Raw genomic sequence first — 18,308 nt, 5'->3', positions numbered from 1 at the left:
CACTAGGTATGTGGAGGGATCCCTGGTGTGGTGAGTGGTTACTACTGAAGTCGCTGTGTCTTCTCCGATGCAAGAAGTGTTGTGTAAGGCCTCATGTCCACGGGGAAAATCAGGCCCGCTATGGATTCTCCATGGAGAATCCGTAGCGGGTCCCTCCTGCCCCGCGGACCTGAGGCATAAAAATAAGAATTAACTCGCCTCTCGCCCGCTCCGGATCTTCCCTTTGCCGCGGCTTCATCTTCTCTCCGTCGCAGCCGGATCTTCTTTCTTCGGCCCGGCGGATGCGCAGAGCACGTTTGTTGTGTGCCCGCGCATGCGCCGGCCCGAAGAAAAAAGATACGGCCGCGACGAAGAGAAGATGAAGCCGCGGCGAAGGGAAGATCCGGAGCGGGCAGGAGGTGAGTTAATTCTTATTTTTATGCCTCATGTCCGCGGGGCAGGAGGGACCTGCTACGGATTCTCCATGGAGATTTTCCCCCCGCAGCAGGTGAGTATAATGCACGAAAATGGAGCATGGTCCAGATTTTTTCATGCTCCATTTTTAAAAAAATCACTTTTATTGACCATCCGCGGGTATTTATCTACCCGCGGGTGGTCAATGCATCCCTATGGGGTGCGGATCCGCGGGCAGGAGAAGAGTTAAAATCCGCTGCGGATTTTAATTCTTCTTTTGCCTGTGGACATGAGGCCTAAGTGTTAAGAGTCTGAGACCGCTTTGCTACAGAGATGCAAGGCAGAGTATGTGTGTCCAACTTGGAACATTTAATGAGGTGAATCGGACACAAAGACTCTTCAATTGAAATAGATAGCACTATTCTAACGTTGGTCCTGGAATATTTGGGGATAGAAACCTTTTTCTAAAAAGTGTAACTACAAAAAATGCTTGTCATTAAGGGAGGCATATGGGGATAAACAATTTTTTTTTTTTTTTTTTTTTGCAGGAGAACCTTTTTAAGCCTATTATGCTTTCAATTTAATTTTCCATGTTGCTATCTATATTGGGACAAAAAGAGAAAATCCTGAAGTCTTACAGTTTTCACTTTGGCCATTGAGTCTCCAAATTGACTTTCTGTTCCTGTTCACAGGCAGGGTTACAATGAGAAGTATGATCTATTCATAGTTACATAGTTTATGGGCTTGCAGCCGTTGGTGACCATTCGTATTCAGCTGGTCAACGTAGAAAATGCTCTTCATTTTTCTGAAATGGATTTAGGAAATCCGAAATAAAAGCGTGAGAATAAGGGTATCTGGATTAGTTTATTAGGGGCTCTTCAATGCTAATGTTTACACTTGCGTTATTTATCTGCTCTATTCCTTACAGCAAAACGGAAACCTGGTGGATTCATTAAAAGTGAATCTATTGTGATCCACTGCTAAATGCATCTGTAGTATCAATATTATCTCTGGTAGCTTTAAAAAAAGCCAAGCTACCAATGTGAACAGTCTACTGCTCATTCAGGCGGGTCACTACAGGCAACTGTCTTACTATAGGGCCCGGCTCACATGTACACGTCAGTAATGGAAGCTGTGCTGTGATTGGTTGGGTAGGGAAACTTTCTCTGATTTCATTGATATCGAATCTCTGTATCTTTGTGTAACTAGAAGGCGTTAAGAGGGGTCACATTGGGAAGATCATTTGTAATAACCCCAGATTTTACAGAATTTTTAAAGGAAAGCAATCTGGTCTCTGACTATCGGTTTTTGACCTGTTCCTTCAGGCACTGTTACAGAAAGTGGCGCAGCTCGAAGATCTCTGTAACAAAAAAGAGAAGTTCATCCAGTCCAACAAAATGATTGTGAAATTCAGAGAAGACCACATTGCCCGGCTGGAGAAGGCCCACAGAGAGGGGCAACATTCATTATCAAATAACGTGCAAGAGGACCTGATAGCGGAAATGAAGGAAGAGCTGCTTCACTTAAAGGAACAGGTACTGATTGTCCACCGTGCCAGAATTACTTTTTTGTTGCTGCCGTTGCCAAAATGGTGATTTCCCTACACAATGTTAATAAAAATATGTAGTAGACGTGATAAAGGGGCCGCTATGTTGTGCTGAAACTACTCTGAACAAGACTGCCTGCCCTGATACCACCACCGGGATGTCTATGTAGTATAGCTTAAATATATGGCATCACTAGGATAGAACCATTAAGGGGATGACGTCCCCTTTTTAAACCCCCTGTTTCAGCACTATATCTAAAAAACTTATATTACAGTATTATATATAAATTAGGGCTCATTCAGATCTGCACATTTGAGTTCCATCCTCCTGCTCAGTAATGAAGCTGCTGCCGGTGTCAGGGTAATTCTAAGTACAGCACCAATCAGGCCCACCCCACTTGCCCCGCTGCCGGCTGTAAGGAAGAAAACACCACACGGAGGTCTGGTATAGTTTCTCACACGGGGACATGACTGCGCTCTTTTATTACAGATTACATGAGATCTTATACCCTTTTGTCCCATCACCAGGAATGGGTGATGGGCTCATTGGCTAAAATTCACAGCATAACCATATATGGGAAGTCTGGATTTCCGGCCTGAGACAGTGAAAGTTCAGATGCATAGTTGAACGGTCTTTATCTTGATATGGCACGTCTGGCTTATGTACAGAAAATCACGTATTTAATTAACTCCAGTGCAAAGAATCACCCACTCAATTCTAAGAAAGCGGCCAAGCATGCATTCTCCATATCTCTTTTCTCCTCCACTTTAACCTTCATCCAGTATCTTTGGACATTCTTCCTCTGTTTGCCTTGCAAAGCATCTTGGCATATCTGATGTAAGGCGACATATAAGTTTTTCTCATTTTAACTTTGAATAGAACTTGCATACAGGTATTAAAGCATAAAGAACATATGGCAATATATACATATACCCTCACACCGGTACTGTTTTAGTTGGTGTCAGCGGTGGGTTATTATATATATTGTAGAGGTGCACTGCAGAGAGTGGCTTGTAGGGGGCAATAGTGAGTCAGTCTGGTGCCTGAGACAATGGGAAAACACTCACAGGTGTGGTCAGTAAGGAGGATAAAGGTGTTTGTTCCTGCTGCAGTCAGTGGTGAAGTGGGCTGCAAGCCAGACAGGTCCAATGAAAGGGACCTGGGTTGTGAGCCAGAGAGGTCCAGTGAGAGGGACCTGGGCTGTGAGAGCCCAAGACAAATCCAGAGGGAGACCTGGACGCTGGAAAGAGACTGTTCGTGTGCCTCAGGAAGCTTGGGGTGAAGCCTTCCTGAGGGAAAACAGAGTGAGTCCTGAAGACAACTGTATGAAGCTGCCCTGGAGAGTGGGTGAGAACCACAGTTGGACTGTTTATCAAAACCTTGAAGTAAAAGGACATTTAAGTTGATTTACTTTCATAAAGTGCTGTGCTGAAGCAAGCTGATATTGCTGAGAATTGTAAAAAAAATAGACATTTAGAGTTTAACCAATTGGTGTCTACCTGTGATGTGAGCGAATGATCCCTGGGTTGCTACAATATATAATAACCCACCACTGACACCAACCAAAACAGTACCGGGAGCAGCTTCATTACTGAGCAGGAAGATGGAACTCAAATGCGCAGATCTGAATGAGCCCTAATTGTCCTGATCGTCTGGTTGTATAGTGGAAGTAATACTTTCACTCTTTAGTACATAGCGCTCATTGAGCACCATGTAGCTGGAAATGAAAAAAAGCAGAAGCAGTTATACAGTGTGTAGGAATTTGCATTCTCTCCCCCTATGTTTTCATCAGGAATGTCTTAATTTCTGTCATTTTTCTGTGCAAATCGCCAGATTGAGCACCACCCCCGCGTAGCCAAGTATGCACTAGAGAACCACGGCCTCAGGCAGGAGATTAAAAGCCTGTGCTCTCTTCAGTCTGTAAAGCGGGCACAAGAGATGAAAAGTCAGATGATTGCAGATCTTGAGAGCGCTTTCTTGGAAGCCTCTTCAGCTGTTAAGAGCACTGGAGGTAAAATTACCTATTTGTATTACTGAAAATATCACACACATTTTAACTCCTTATTTTATACATGGACTTTAACTCTTTACCTTTAGTTTGTATCTCATATACCGGTATACTCGCTAGAAATAGCTGTATCTGTTTGTATTGCAGACAGAGCTTTGAGTTTCATCTTGTTTTAAAAGAAGAAACCATTGATCTAGATGCAATCTTGCCTCAGAATACAGCAAGTTGAAGTCAGTCATTCATGCCCATAGGCCAGCTGTACATCTCCCACTATATTACACAAGATGTACCGCTGAAACTGAACGATTGTTGGTCCCTTTACATGACCCAATTGAGAGAACGAGCATTCAGAGAAATGTTCAGACCAAATCAGCCCATGTAAAATGAGCCTGATGGACTGGAATGACCTGCACGTCTATGTGGCATGACAATCTTATTACGTGGAAGGGGAATGCGAGGGATGTTGGGTTTTTTGGCATTGAATTAATAAAATGTATCCAAATAAAGGTTAAAAAAAAATCAGTTCTGCAGTATATACGAATTCCAACATGTCACAAGTATTGCAGTTCAGCATTAGTGATTCATACAGTGTCCCAGCATGCCATTCATTACTAAACATTCAGCTATTCATCAATTTTATATATAAAATATATTTGTATCCATCTTTTTTCCTACCAGTTCGACCGCTGCACTCAACAGCAATCACTTCTGATAATGCGGCATCCACTGAAAAGCTGAAGGAGAAATTGTTGCAGCTACAAAGTGAGCTGGCCACTGCGAGACAGGAATATGAAGAATACAAAGAAGTGACAAAGTTAGTTAAAATGTTTAGAGGAACTGTCCGGTCCCTTCGGGCTGCCTGTATGAGATAGCTGTTGGCTGAAGACCAGTTCAAGTGGTAGCGGTCTCTCCGGATTACCCCATACACATTAGGGTGGCCCTTAGCTATAGCTAATTTCTCGTCCGTATCATTGGGGGCCACAGCCTAGACCATGGGATATAGCCACTGCCCTAGGAGGCGACACTAAGCAAAAAAGTGTTAGCTCCTCCCCTCTGGCTATATCCCCCCTGCAGGCACTCAGCTAATTAGTCTTTAGCTTAGTGTCTGCTAGGAGGCAGACGTGGCTATTTGCGGGAATCCGGGGAGTCGGGGCTTTTCCCTGGCTCTACTGGCCTCCCGGGGGAGACGCAGGCAGGGGGTGTCTCCACCACTACTGCGGCGTCTCACCCAGCGAAGGAAAAGGGGCCCGACCATGCAATGCGCATCTGAGTCGGTTACCCGCCAGCCATAGGGCTCCCCCTCCCTGGAGTGCGCACTGTCTGACGGTGACGCATAGGGGGCAGCAATGCTGGAGTGGTCGACGCGCGGACAGGCTGTGGCCCCCCCGGACAAGACCCCATCGGGACTCCATACGGACAGCAGCGGCGGCAGTGGCAAGGCACGGTACCTTCAGCAGAAGCAGCAGCAGCAACACAGCAGTACAGCAGTAGCAGCAGCATCTCTCCCGGACAAGGGCTGAAGCAGGGCAGCTGACAGGACGCTGGGATGCCGGCCGGCAAGCCACTTCCGGTCGCGGCGCTCCGGGGGGCGGGGCGCCGTCAGCCGGCCGGAAAACGTCACTTCCGGGTCACGGACGGACTTCCGGGGCAAGCCACGCCCCCTCCGACCGCGGCAAGTTTAAAAAGAGCAGGCAGACAGGGGTCTGACTGCTCTCAGCAGCTGAACCTAGTTCTGCCTGCACCCCGGAGCCCAGCACTGCATGTTTCTTCTGACCATCAGAAGGCAAGCATCACAGCCATCCAGACCTCCACGGAGAAAAAACACCCGGACAGCAGCAGCACCTCCTGTCTCGGGCACCAATAGCTGCAACTACCCCGCAGCAGTCCCTGCCACAACACCTGCCGGGTCACCTACGCTACCAGACCGTGTCGACCTCTGACAGCATCCAAGCGTCAGGACCAGAGACTCCAGCTGGACCAGGGGAACCGCGGAAACAGCTGCTAGACCGGGTAAGCCCTGCCCAAGGCAAAGCACTTCGCGGTGTTTCCCCACCCCTCCCTGTCCCCCCTGCAGGCGTGTTTCCTGTAACAGTACGTAGCCGCCCCGATACCGGGAAGCTGTTGCTCTTGCCATGTCTGACCCCAGATCAGAGGGTTCCAGCCCGGCCAAAGGGAGGGTGAAGCATTACGCTTGCTCTATTTGCAGCGTTAAGTTTGCGTGCGGTCAAACCGACCCCCGCTGCGCGAGATGTACCACGGCACGCGCAGCTCCAGGGACCCCGGTGCCCCCCGCCGCCCCTGTGGAGCCAGGGCCCGAACCCCAATGGGCAAGGTCCCTGGCCGCTGCCGTTTCCGGCTTAGCCACATCCTCTGCGGCAATTTTACGCCGGTTAGAGCCCAGCTCCGACGCGTCCTCCTAAGAATACGCACGAGGGAGGGCACGCAAAAGGAGGTCCCGCAGTAGCGAGGACTCCCCCCGGAGATCGCGACGCACCAGGAGGTCAGACAGATCCTCCAAGTCCAGGCGGTCCAGGGACTCTCACGGCTCCAGGGAATCCGTGCATACGTACCATAGATCAAGGCACTCGTCACGGTCCCGGTATTCTGCGAGACCGGCCCGGTCTCTCCATGACTCCCCACGAGCGTCTTGCTCACGGGCGTCCCAGGACACGGCCCAAACGGCAGGTGAGGACAGTGGGTCGGAAGACTACGACCATTCAGCGGGCTCGTCAGCTTCTGAATTAGACGAGGAGCAAGTGTCGCGCCTAGCCAGCCTAACGGATAGCCTGGTGATATCCGTAAGAGAAACCCTCCAGGTTACGGAGGACACAGTAGAGACGGCGCCTTCCACGGTGTCGTTTAGACAGCAGAGGAAATCACGGCAGGTCTTTCCTGACCACCCGGATTTTTCGGAAGTCCTGAACAAGGAATGGCAGAACCCGGACAAAAAATTTAGGCAACCCGGGAAAACTTGGGAAATTACGTACCCATTCCCAGGGGGCTTGAAGAAAGGTTGGGCGGTACCTCCAGTAGTCGACCCACCCGTGTCACGACTAGCTAGAAGCACAGCGTTGCCAACAATCGAAGTAGCGACGCTAGCTAACCCGCAAGACAGGAAGCTGGACACTTTGGCAAAAACAGTATTTCAAGCCACAGGCATGGCCTTGCAACCGATTTTTGCGGCTGCATGGGTCAGTAAGGCATCCACAGCCTGGGCCAAACAATTACGAAAAGACATCATAGCAGGCGCTCCACCAAGTGAGTTGCTCGAGCTGACAGACAATGTCATACAGGCAAACAAGTTTGTATGCACAGCACAACTTGACGCAGCCAAATTTGTGGCCCGGGCGTCCGCCGCATCGGTAGCGACAAGAACACTCTGGCTGAAGAGCTGGTCAGCTGATACCGCGTCCAAGATGGCGCTAACAGAATTGCCCTTTGAAGGAGACAGGCTATTTGGGCCCAAACTGGATGACATGATAAAGGACGCCACGGGCGGCAAGAGCACGTCATTACCGCAAATGCCGGCAAGAAAGGAGAAGGTCCCATTAAAAAGGAAGCTGTTTTTTAGGCCCTTTCGACGTTTCTCATCCCGCCCAGGGTCGGGGCAGTGGTCCCAATCTACGAGAACCCCGACAGAGTCAGAGGGGCCCCTCCTTCAAAACAAAACAAACATGGCGATCCCGGCCCGGAACAGCTAAAACGGCGGGATCAAAAACCGTGGCGTGAGACACTGCCCCCACCCAGTGTCACCAGGGTGGGGGGCAGGCTCTCCCAATTTTGGGAGACATGGGGGAGGCACGTGAACGACAAGTGGGTACAGGAGATTGTGACATCCGGGTACTCAATCGAATTCACGACCCTCCCTCGGAATTTTTTCTGCAAGTCCAGAGTGCCTACCACCCCGGAAGGGGTAGCCAACCTACAACAAGCAGTACAGAATCTACTGGCACAAGGGGTTGTGAAACCGGTGCCAGGAGTTCAGGAGAGGCAGGGGTTCTACTCGAACCTTTTTCTAGTACCCAAAAAAGATGGCAGAGTGAGGCCGGTCCTGGATTTAAGGAAGTTGAATCGATTCGTCAAGACAAAACATTTTCGGATGGAGTCAATCAAGTCTGTGATAACATCCATGCAGCCGGGGGAATTCCTGTCCTCGATAGATATCAAGGACGCCTATCTTCATATCCCGATTCGGGAAACACATCAAAAATTCCTCCGCTTCGAAACACAGGGAAGGCACTTTCAGTTTACGGCGCTGCCATTCGGCCTGTCTACTTCGCCAATAGTTTTTACGAAGGTACTAGCAGCAGTGATGGCGCTAGTTCATGCGGAAGGTATATCGACCATTCCATACCTAGACGACATACTAATAAAAGCACCATCGTGGGACGACAACATCAGGAGCTTGAACGTCACAATAAAAACCTTAGAAGAATTCGGCTAGATAGTGAACCGCGAAAAGTCATGCCTAATACCAACACAACGTTTGGAATTTTTGGGCATGATATTCGACACCAGACACCACCGGATCCTGCTACCTCAAGCAAAGGCACACAAGCTCCGGCAGGGCGTTCGGTCCCTAATACAGGGGAAACCACTAACCATCAGACATTGCATGGCTATCCTGGGCCAGATGGTGGCAGCATTTGAGGCAATCCCCTTCGCCCAGTTCCAATCAAGGATGTTACAACACCTGATACTGTCGCGCTGGAATGGGTCCCGGCTGACCCTGGAACAGCGGATCCAGATAACCCCTCAGGTCCGAGGGTCACTGAAATGGTGGCTGAAACCTGGCAGGCTTCAGGCGGGACGACCTTTGGGCCCCAGGCGATGGACAGTAGTGACGACGGACGCCAGCCTTTCGGGTTGGGGCGGAACACTGAGGGATCAATCTGTTCAAGGAGTTTGGTCACAAAGAGAAGCAAGGCTTCACATGAACATCCTGGAACTGCGAGCCATCTACCGGACTCTCCGACACTTCGGGCCCAGTCTCGAGAGAAAAAGCGTACGCATCCAGACGGACAACACCACAGCGGTAGCCTATGTCAACCGGCAAGGGGGAACACGGAGCGCGTCGGTGATGAGCGAGGTAGCAGCCATACTAACATGGGCGGAGAGGCATCTAAACTCAATATCCCCGGAGTGGAAAACTGGGTGGCGGATTATTTAAGCCGGGAGAGAGTAGATCCCGGCGAATGGGGTCTGCACCCAGAAATCTTTCAAACGATATGCCTGAAATGGGGCACACCAGATGTGGACCTCATGGCGTCACGGCTAAACTACAAGGTACGCCCCCTTTTGTGTCCCGAGCACGGGACCCACAGGCAGCGGCAACCGATGCGCTGACAATTCCGTGGAGGAGGTACAAACTCCTATACGTATTCCCGCCAATCCCGCTCATACCAAGGATCCTAGGAAAAATCAAGCAGGAAGGACGACCAGCGATATTGGTAGCGCCAAACTGGCCAAGAAGGAGCTGGTACGCGGCCATCATAGAAATGCTGTTCGACACACCGTGGCATCTTCCGGAGCGAAGAGACCTGCTATCCCAGGGACCTTTCGTTCACCCGGATTCCAAGTCTCTACATTTGACGGCCTGGCCGTTGAGACCGAGGTGTTGAGAAGGAAAGGTTATGCGGAGAATGTAATCCAGACAATGATACGAGCCAGAAAACCAGCCTCGTCAGCAATTTACTATAGAGTCTGGAAGCGCTTCTTCATCTGGTGCGAGGAGAGGCGGTTACAACCGATGCAATTTTCGGTGGCCAGAATCCTTGCATTCTTACAATCAGGCCTTGAAGTAGGATTAAGGGTAGGCTCGCTGAGGGGCCAGGTGTCAGCACTAACGGTACTGTTCCAAAGACCAATTGCAAACAGGATGGCGGTACGTACATTCCTACAAGGAGTCGCCCATACAACACCCCCGTTTAAACCTCCGGCCCAAACTTGGGAACTTAATCTCATGTTGGACGCTATTACAGACCACCCCTTTGAGCCGCTGAAGGAAATCCCTATGCGGTTACTGACCTGGAAGGTGGCATTCCTCGTCGCTATCACGTCGATCCGGAGGGTCTCAGAACTAGCGGCGTTGTCTATACAAACGCCATATATGACCTTCCACCAAGACAAAGCGGTACTAAGACCATCACCCGAGTTTCTACCAAAAGTAGTCTCGCAGTTTCATATTAATGAAGAGATTGGTCTGCCCTCTTTTTGTCCAAATCCAGTACACAAAAAGGAAAAACTGCTGCACCACCTGGACGTGGTAAGGACGCTAAGAACCTACGTGAAGAGAACAAAGGAATTCCGCAAGACCGACTCCCTCTTCGTTATTCCGGAGGGGACCCGAAGGGGCCTGGCAGCCTCAAAAGTCACCCTATCAAAATGGATAAGGTCCCTGATAACAGAAGCATATCGAGCCTCGGGACGCTCTCCACCATTTCAGGTTACGGCCCACTTCACACGGGCGGTGGGGGCCTCCTGGGCAGTCCGCCACGGAGCCTCAGCCCTCCAGGTGTGTAAGGCAGCCACCTGGACTTCATTACATACATTCTCAAAATTTTATAGAGTCCACATAGCTGCATCATCCGACGCCGCTCTTGGACGAAAAATCTTGCAGGCGGCGGTCGTTTGACCGCACAGCCGAACTTGCAATGCCCACCCAAGATATATTTTTTCGGGACTGCTTGTGAACGTCCCATGGTCTAGGCTGTGGCCCCCAATGATACGGACGAGAAACAGATATTTTTGGTATAACTTACCGTAAAATCTCTTTCTCGTCACGTTCATTGGGGGCCACAGCACCCACCCCTTATTATTTAGGCGGTTGCTGGAACTTTCTGTTCTTCGGTCTTTTTTGTGACAAAAAATTACGCCAGAGATATATGTTTTGGTATGTATAGAACGTAATATGTATAATTTGACTCCCACTGGCTTCCTACTGCTTGCAGACAGACTAATTAGCTGAGTGCCTGCAGGGGGGATATAGCCAGAGGGGAGGAGCTAACACTTTTTTGCTTAGTGTCGCCTCCTAGGGCAGTGGCCCCCAATGAACGCGACGAGAAAGAGATTTTACGGTAAGTTATACAAAAAATGTTTTCCGAAAGTTAAACTTTTCTTACTCCCACCCCCTAATCCTGTTCCAATCAACAAAAATGGACCGTGCAAAACTTCAGCTCAATCGGACAACTGCTAGGCGGCCATCAAATGCCTTAAAGTTAGAACATAGTATACGCATTACACAATGATTAATTCAGTACAAAAGCGCTATACTCTTCCCCATCTCCACCATTTTCTTTTTTTCTTAGAGAAGTTTATGTGAACACATCAGGCAGCCCCAAAAAACGTTTAAAAACCTGTTTAAAACAAAAAAAAAGGGAAGTAGAATGCAACCATCGGCTTCAATAATTTTCTTTTTTGGCCAAGACTATACCTGTGCTTATCTGGCATAGATATTTAATGGTGAAGATGTGACAGGTAGGCTCCCTCACCAATCCTGAAAATGGGGGTGCCTGTTTGCTGGACCCCTCCCACACATTCATGAGAAATCATAAGGATATGCCAGAACGGTTTAATAGAAACTATTAACTCCTTCCCGCTCCTGGACGTACCTGGTACGTCATGGCAGCCTGGTACTTCCCGCAACATGACGTACCTGGTACGTCCTGGAGATAGCACGGGATTACATGTGATCCCGCGCTATCCCGCAGCGGGAGCCGGCTGTCAGTCACAGCCGGCGTCCCGCTCCAACAGCGGGGGGACATCGGAGATGCGCCTGCCGCTGTTAACCCCTTCCCTGCCGCGATCTAAGTAGATCGCGGCAGGGAAAGAGTTCACAGAGGGATCGCGATCCCTGTGTGTCTCCGGCCGGAACTCGCGATGTTATCGCGAGAGCCAGGCCTGTCACCATGGCAACAGGACGCCAGACACTGGCGTCCTGTATTGCCTGTGCCTATAATCGCTGTACAAGCGATAAGGCATGGCAGAGCAGTAGCTCTGCCATGCCTTATGACAGCGATCATAGGCACAGTGATGTAAGTCCCTCAGAGGGACTCAAATAGTATAAAAAAAAAGAAAAGAAAAGTGTAAAAAAAGAAAAATGTAAAAAAAAAAAATGTAAAAAACCCCTTTTTTATGCTTTTTCTAATATTAGCATAAAAAAAGGGAAAAAAAACTAAAACCTCACATATTGGGTATTGACGCGTCCGTAACGACGTGTACAAAAAGTTGAACACGCTTTTTATTTTGTACGACAAAAAGCGTAAAAAAAAACGCTAAAAAACAGAGGCAAAATGCTACTTTTTAGCATTTTGCCTCACAAAAAATGCAATAAAAGTGATCAAAAAAGCCGTACATTTCCCAAAATGGTACCCATAAAAACTACAGCTCGTCTCGCAAAAAATAAGCCCTTAAAGAGCTCCGTACATAGAAAAATAAAAAAGTTACAGGACTTTGAATGCAGCTATAGAGAAAAAAAAAAGATTTCCAAAAAAAGGGGGTTTTATTGCAAAAAAGTGTAAAAACCTAAAAAAAATATAACAATTTTGGTATCGTTGTTACCGTACCGACCCGCAGAAAAAATTTAGTGTGTCATTTATGCTGCATGATTAACGCTGTAAAAAAAAAAAAAAATCTATGGCAGAATTGATGCGTTTTCTCTCCCTGTTATCTTTAAAAAAAAAAAAAAAAAAAAATTTACGATATTGTCTATATACCCAAAAGTGGCACCGATAAAAACTACAGATCGCCACGCAAAAAACAAGCCCTTACACGGCCGCGTCCACGGAAAAATAAAAAAGTTATGGCTTTTGAAAAATGGAGATGGAAAAATACCAAAAAATCGCTTGGTCCTCAACGCCAAAATAGGCCATGTCATTAAGGGGTTAAAGCATTGAACATTATTAGGAGGATATAGTAGTAGTTGGAATTTTTTACGTTCTGGCAAAGATCTGTAAAACAAAATGTTGGACTGCGCCGCCCCTCCCACCTCATGAATAATTCACTGCACTTAATGAGGTTTACCTCATTAAGTGCAGTGGCAAAACCCCATGACCTTCCCTATGTATAACACAGACCAAAGGTGCACTTCCTTATATATAGGGGACCCTGTTAAAAGTGACAACACCCTTTATAGCGGAGTTACTTTTAACGCAGGAAAAGTGCTGCATGTGACGTTATTGTGCAAATCGCATAACACTTGTATGTTAAAGAATTGTAGTGCCGGCGTAACATAGCAATGGTAATTAAATGAATGAAGACTCGCATTAATTTCCATTACAAGTGCTTACAGGTAAATTATAAAGTAACTAAAAAAAATTTATCTGCGAAAATGAATTTCTGGGCAAAAATTTCAAAACTTCGTGGCCGATTAAGTCGCCTCGCTGTTGTCAGATTGAGCTAAGATTTGCACACCGTTTTTTCTGTTGATTGGAACAAGATGGAGGTGCGGGAGCTAAACTTTTAGAAAGTTGAAAAATAAGGGCCGCTCTAATACACATGCATGCTTGGCCGAGCAGCAACGTGTTTTGTATGGGAGGGAAGAAAACTGCTGCCAGATGGTCCCTTCTGACTCACATCACAGGCCTCTCACCAGCCAAGCCAGGATCCCACTGCACACTGATGAGGGGCAAATGCCCCGAAACAGCTGTCTGTGCATGGATTCTGCTTGGTTTTCAATTCCCAGTCATTGCTCTACAGAGCTGTATTAAGAGTCAAGCATTGATTTGAAGCAATGCTGCCTTCCAATAGGTGGCGCTGCAGAGGCATTGTTCCATCTTCCCTATTTGCATACATTTCCCATCATCCGCCTGTGTGAAAATCTTGTGTATAGGCAATAAGAATACAGATACTTCAGTGTTGTGCAGATGTGATGCAATTGTCTTTATCCAGGAAGAAGCAAGTTGAGCAAGAGTCAGAACTTCAGTCTTTATACAAATCCAACAACCATCTAGAGAATATTTTGGAGGCGATCAAGGCTCATAAGAGGAATGAAGTGTCCCAGCTCAACAAAATGCATGTAGAGACCATAAAGGTAAATCAAAAAGAATGGGGACTCGATTGATTTACTGCTCCCTCCTAGTCGCATCCTCCTTGGGGGTTTATTCTTATGCGTTGCCATGATGAATTACTGCCTAATACATTGGTGGGCTTTAGAAGCTTTGTATGTACCAAGTTATGTTCTAGAATGTTATAGGGGTTTTCCTGGACTTCCTCAAGTTATTTAACCTCTTAAGGACCAGGCTGTTTTGTACCTTAACGATCAAACAGTTTTTAGGGATTTTACACGTGTGGTGGTTTTATTGCCCTATTTTTTGTCCTTTAGCTACCAAAATTATTTTTATAGTGTTTTTATTTTCCGTGACACACAGGGCTGTTTTTTAATATCTTTTTCACTGACTTTTTTTCCCCCTTTTTTGTTGGGGGTAAGAAGCTATAATTTTTTTAAACCTTAGTACATTTACACTGAAATAAAGTACAGGAACGGGTTCCACATTTTTGTTTCGGACGTTTTGATATAGAGTATGTATGGTTTTGGATTACAGGGCACTTATAGCGATGGTTTTCGTTGGCGTCAGCTTTGCGTTATTTTATTCTGTAATTTTGTTTTACTGATGTAAGTAATTTTTTTTATATATCTATGACGTCATATAAGACCTCTGGGGGACATTCACGTGTTTTTTTTGTTTTCTTTTTAATTGATACTTTTACACTGTAGCTGGGGCATCCATAGGGGGAATCCCGGCAGTCACATGCCCCCCCCCCCCCGGGCTTGCGTAGTGAAAGAAACGGTTTCACTTTTGTACATATCGCTCACTTAGCAATGTGTACTGAAGAAAGGAGGCAGAAAGGGTTAAAACCCACTTCTCCCTCCTCCGGGTTATAAGCTCTGACTAACAGCCGACAACCCGTCCTGCTTCTCATTGATTGCAGTAGCAGGAGGCTTTAATCCCCTCCGTAATTTTACATATGGCTGAGCTTTAAGCCCAGGACCAGGCGTCATATATTTACAGTCCCTTGTCCTAAATGGATTAAGAGGAAATGGTGTAAGAAAAAATAAAAATACGCAGTACTCTCCTATTAAACAGTCCCCAATCTATTGCAGCCGCCATGGTCCTTTGAAGGCCCTGCAGCCAATCGCTGCCTTCAGCAGTCATGGAGCCATTTATACATTGGCTACAAAGTCATTCATTTTCTCCTTCAAGAAACCAATCCCTCCCCTGCCCTGGTCACTTTGCCTATCCTGGGCAGTTGTTCATGGGTGGTCTCAACATATCAGGGGACCTTCGACAACCCTGAACTACTGCAAGTCACAATTCTACAGTTGTTATATAGCGGCTGCTTGGCACATGCCAAGGCATCTACTTGGCTCTCGCTATTCTCCCTAGCCTTGCACAATTCCTGCTCCATTCTTACTGAGCTATATACAGTATGTGTGTGTGTGTAATAAATATATGTATATGAGGGGGGAAAAAAACCTTTTTCTTATCGTCTATTAGAACATGACAACTCCCACAAAGGCTTACAACTTGAGGTCTCGACTTGTGCCGCGTCTCAGTTCTGATGGCTTGCAGCTTGATTTGATGGATACACCTAAATCAAGGGATGATCTGGACAATATCATCAGTGAACCCATCCCTCCAGAGATGAGTGAGCAAGCCTATGAAGCGATCGCTGAAGAGCTAAGGATGGTGCAGGTATGCAGAGTAATGAATCAAGTACAATAATGGGGCAGATTTAGTAATCCAGTTTACTATTTTGGCAGTGTAGCCTTAGGCCCAGACAGATTATTTTCTTTTTCATTTGTAGAATTGAAATTTCCACAGCTTTTTTTTTTTTTTTATAGCATGCATCTCAAATATCTATCTTATATCAGTGCATTTGACCCCAATCTATCCAAAAGAGAAATGCTATAACCCGCAGATTGCTTCAGTGTAATATATACATGGGCTGACTGACTAGACTGAACGTGGCATCAATCATGTGATTCTCACTTGTCATCGGACACACACGTAACTATTGACCATGTCATCTGAAGGGTTAAATGTCCAGGATCTGAGCTCTTCCTCATCCCTACCACAGTAGGTGGTTGTCAGCTATATAAGACGTCCAGCATCTGCTACAGATGGCTTGGGCTCAGCTCCTGAGTTCATCTCATTTACTCTGTGTGTATCTGCCATTCATGTACTGTGGATGTCACCAAGGGGTTAAAAGATAACATGTTGGCTACCTGCATGTGGTATTAGTGAGCTCCATGGATGATGACGGTAAGCTCCAATGCTCTCTAGTGGAGGCCGCAGGCAGCCAGCGGGTTATCTTTACAGCAGACGGAGCCCTCTTGTTCTCATCCACAGCTTCAAATCCCCTGTGAACAAATATTATGGAATTGATCCTCACAGAATTTTGAAACTATTTAGATTTTTAAAAAAGTGTTTTTGGAGCCGGCATTCACTTTAAGGCCGTCACACAGGCGTTTGCAGAAACTGTGATTTCCCTCTGACATCATGACAGCATACACCTGGAGGTTGCTCACCTGCTGACCTGATGGGACAGGAAGAGGCAGAACATAAAAGGCCCCTCCACCAAACAGCAGTGCTTTTCCTGTCCCTCCAGGACAGCAGCGGCAGAGCTCCAGCGATGCTGTCCCATGCCGGAGGTTCCAGGACTTACCGGTGAGCGGCGGCATCTCTTCTGGCAGCCCCGGTTGCCCCAGTGGGAAGTACCTCATCTGGGAGCTAACCGGGGACTGCGTGGGCCTGGGTCCAAGGACGGGCTTTCCGGCACCACTGCGGCCGTCATTCAGGGGTAAAGTAGTGGTCAAGAGACATGACCTCCAAAAATAGGTTGTGTACCCTACCCTTTCGGGGCGGCTAGTCATCAGACCCCGCAAAAAGCGCCTTAATTCCATGTCCCTCGTCTACAACATAAGTGGGGAATGGAAAGACCGGAGGAAGCGGTAAGGCTCTTACTGTTGTCCCTCAACCTGCATCTACATGCCCGCAGAAGATTAGTTCACTTGTGCACTAGTTGGAGAAACATAGCTACTGACGGTGCCTTCCACACGCTGGGAAACGATCCTAATGACAGGAATCGATCCCACAAGCGCAGGCCTGGTGACGGAGGGGTACAAGATTTGAGCTAGAACCCCGCCCTCCAAATAGATTCATTTTAACCTCGGACTGTGTGGGCCTGGGTCCAAGTACGGGCTTCCGGTTCCACCGTGACCGTCATCCCGGCACCAACCCTAGAGCAGGCTCTACTTAAGGGTAAACAAATCGTGCTGGATATCGGTGCAGTTATCCCCATCCCTAAGACGGAATGGGGGAAAGGGTTTTACTCCCCTCTCTTTCTCGTTCCCAACCAGATGGCTCCCACCGATGGAGACTATCAGAACCACAACCCCCCTGATTGGTAGGGATAACGTTATGGCTACGATTGACATAAAGGATGAGTATTATCACATCCCCAGTTATGTCAACTCGCAAAAAGTTCCTAAATTTGCGCTGAGAATGGCGCCTTCCCTTTGGAATCTCCTCTGCTTCACGGATCTTCTCCAAAGGGGTGATTGAAATGGTAGCCTTTCTGCACAATCACGGGATTATCATTATTCCCCATCTGAAAGGGGGCATAGCTCAGTAGATGGTTTCCTGCTGGTGGCAGATCCCCCTCACTATTCTGAGGTCACACTGGGGGTCCACGCTTCAGCTATCTAAGGGTCTGAGCTAGATCATTAATGATTTGAAATCCAACATGGATCCGGACACCAGGAAAAAATTCCAGGGAGTCATTTTGGATTTTCGTCTCCAATGTTCGTCCCTTCCTCCTCTAAGGAAACAGCTCATTCTAGAGAATGTTCTGCTCTATATAAAAAATCTACAGTTTCAATAAGAGGCAATGCAGATCCTGGGGCTAATGACTTCATGCATTGGAGTGGTTCCCTGGGCCCAGTTTCACAGCGGTGATCTCCAGACACTTATCCTCCAGAATGGGGACAAGTCAGTCCTCCCTTGACAGGACAATCCCTATTTCCACTAGGGCTAGATCCTCACTCCGCTGGCGGTTGTCCTCAGACAACCTTTTAATGGGGACCCCGCGATAACTGATGCCAGCGCAAAAGGGTGAGGGGTCACCTTTGAAGGTGGCCATATACAGGGTACATAGGAATCTCATGAGAGATCCAGGTTATCTAACATTAGAGAACGTAATGAGGTTTGGGAAACCCGACGTAGCCTGCAAACCGTTTAGGGATGAAGCATGTGAGGATTTTTTCCGATAACATGATGGCAGTGCCACTCATTCGCCACCAGGGTACCACCAGGAATCCTCTACTTCAGCATTTGGCGGGAAGGTTCCTTCAATGGGCG

General features: G+C 47.6%; 1 protein-coding gene across 1 annotated transcript in view; it reads left to right on the top strand.

Moving 5' to 3' along the window:
* Nucleotides 1-18,308, top strand: part of KIF15 (kinesin family member 15) — a 90,735-nt gene that overhangs the window by 42,671 nt on the left and 29,756 nt on the right. Inside the window, exons 13-17 of the mRNA XM_066585129.1 lie at nt 1,719-1,928; nt 3,774-3,951; nt 4,627-4,762; nt 13,837-13,978; nt 15,444-15,641. Of these exons, the coding sequence (XP_066441226.1) occupies nt 1,719-1,928; nt 3,774-3,951; nt 4,627-4,762; nt 13,837-13,978; nt 15,444-15,641 (864 nt within the window). The remainder of the gene's footprint in view (nt 1-1,718; nt 1,929-3,773; nt 3,952-4,626; nt 4,763-13,836; nt 13,979-15,443; nt 15,642-18,308) is intronic.

Source organism: Eleutherodactylus coqui, chromosome 12 (assembly GCF_035609145.1).
Source record: "Eleutherodactylus coqui strain aEleCoq1 chromosome 12, aEleCoq1.hap1, whole genome shotgun sequence".
Lineage (NCBI taxonomy): Eukaryota > Metazoa > Chordata > Amphibia > Anura > Eleutherodactylidae > Eleutherodactylus > Eleutherodactylus coqui.
This window is presented reverse-complemented; position numbering and strand designations above follow the sequence as displayed.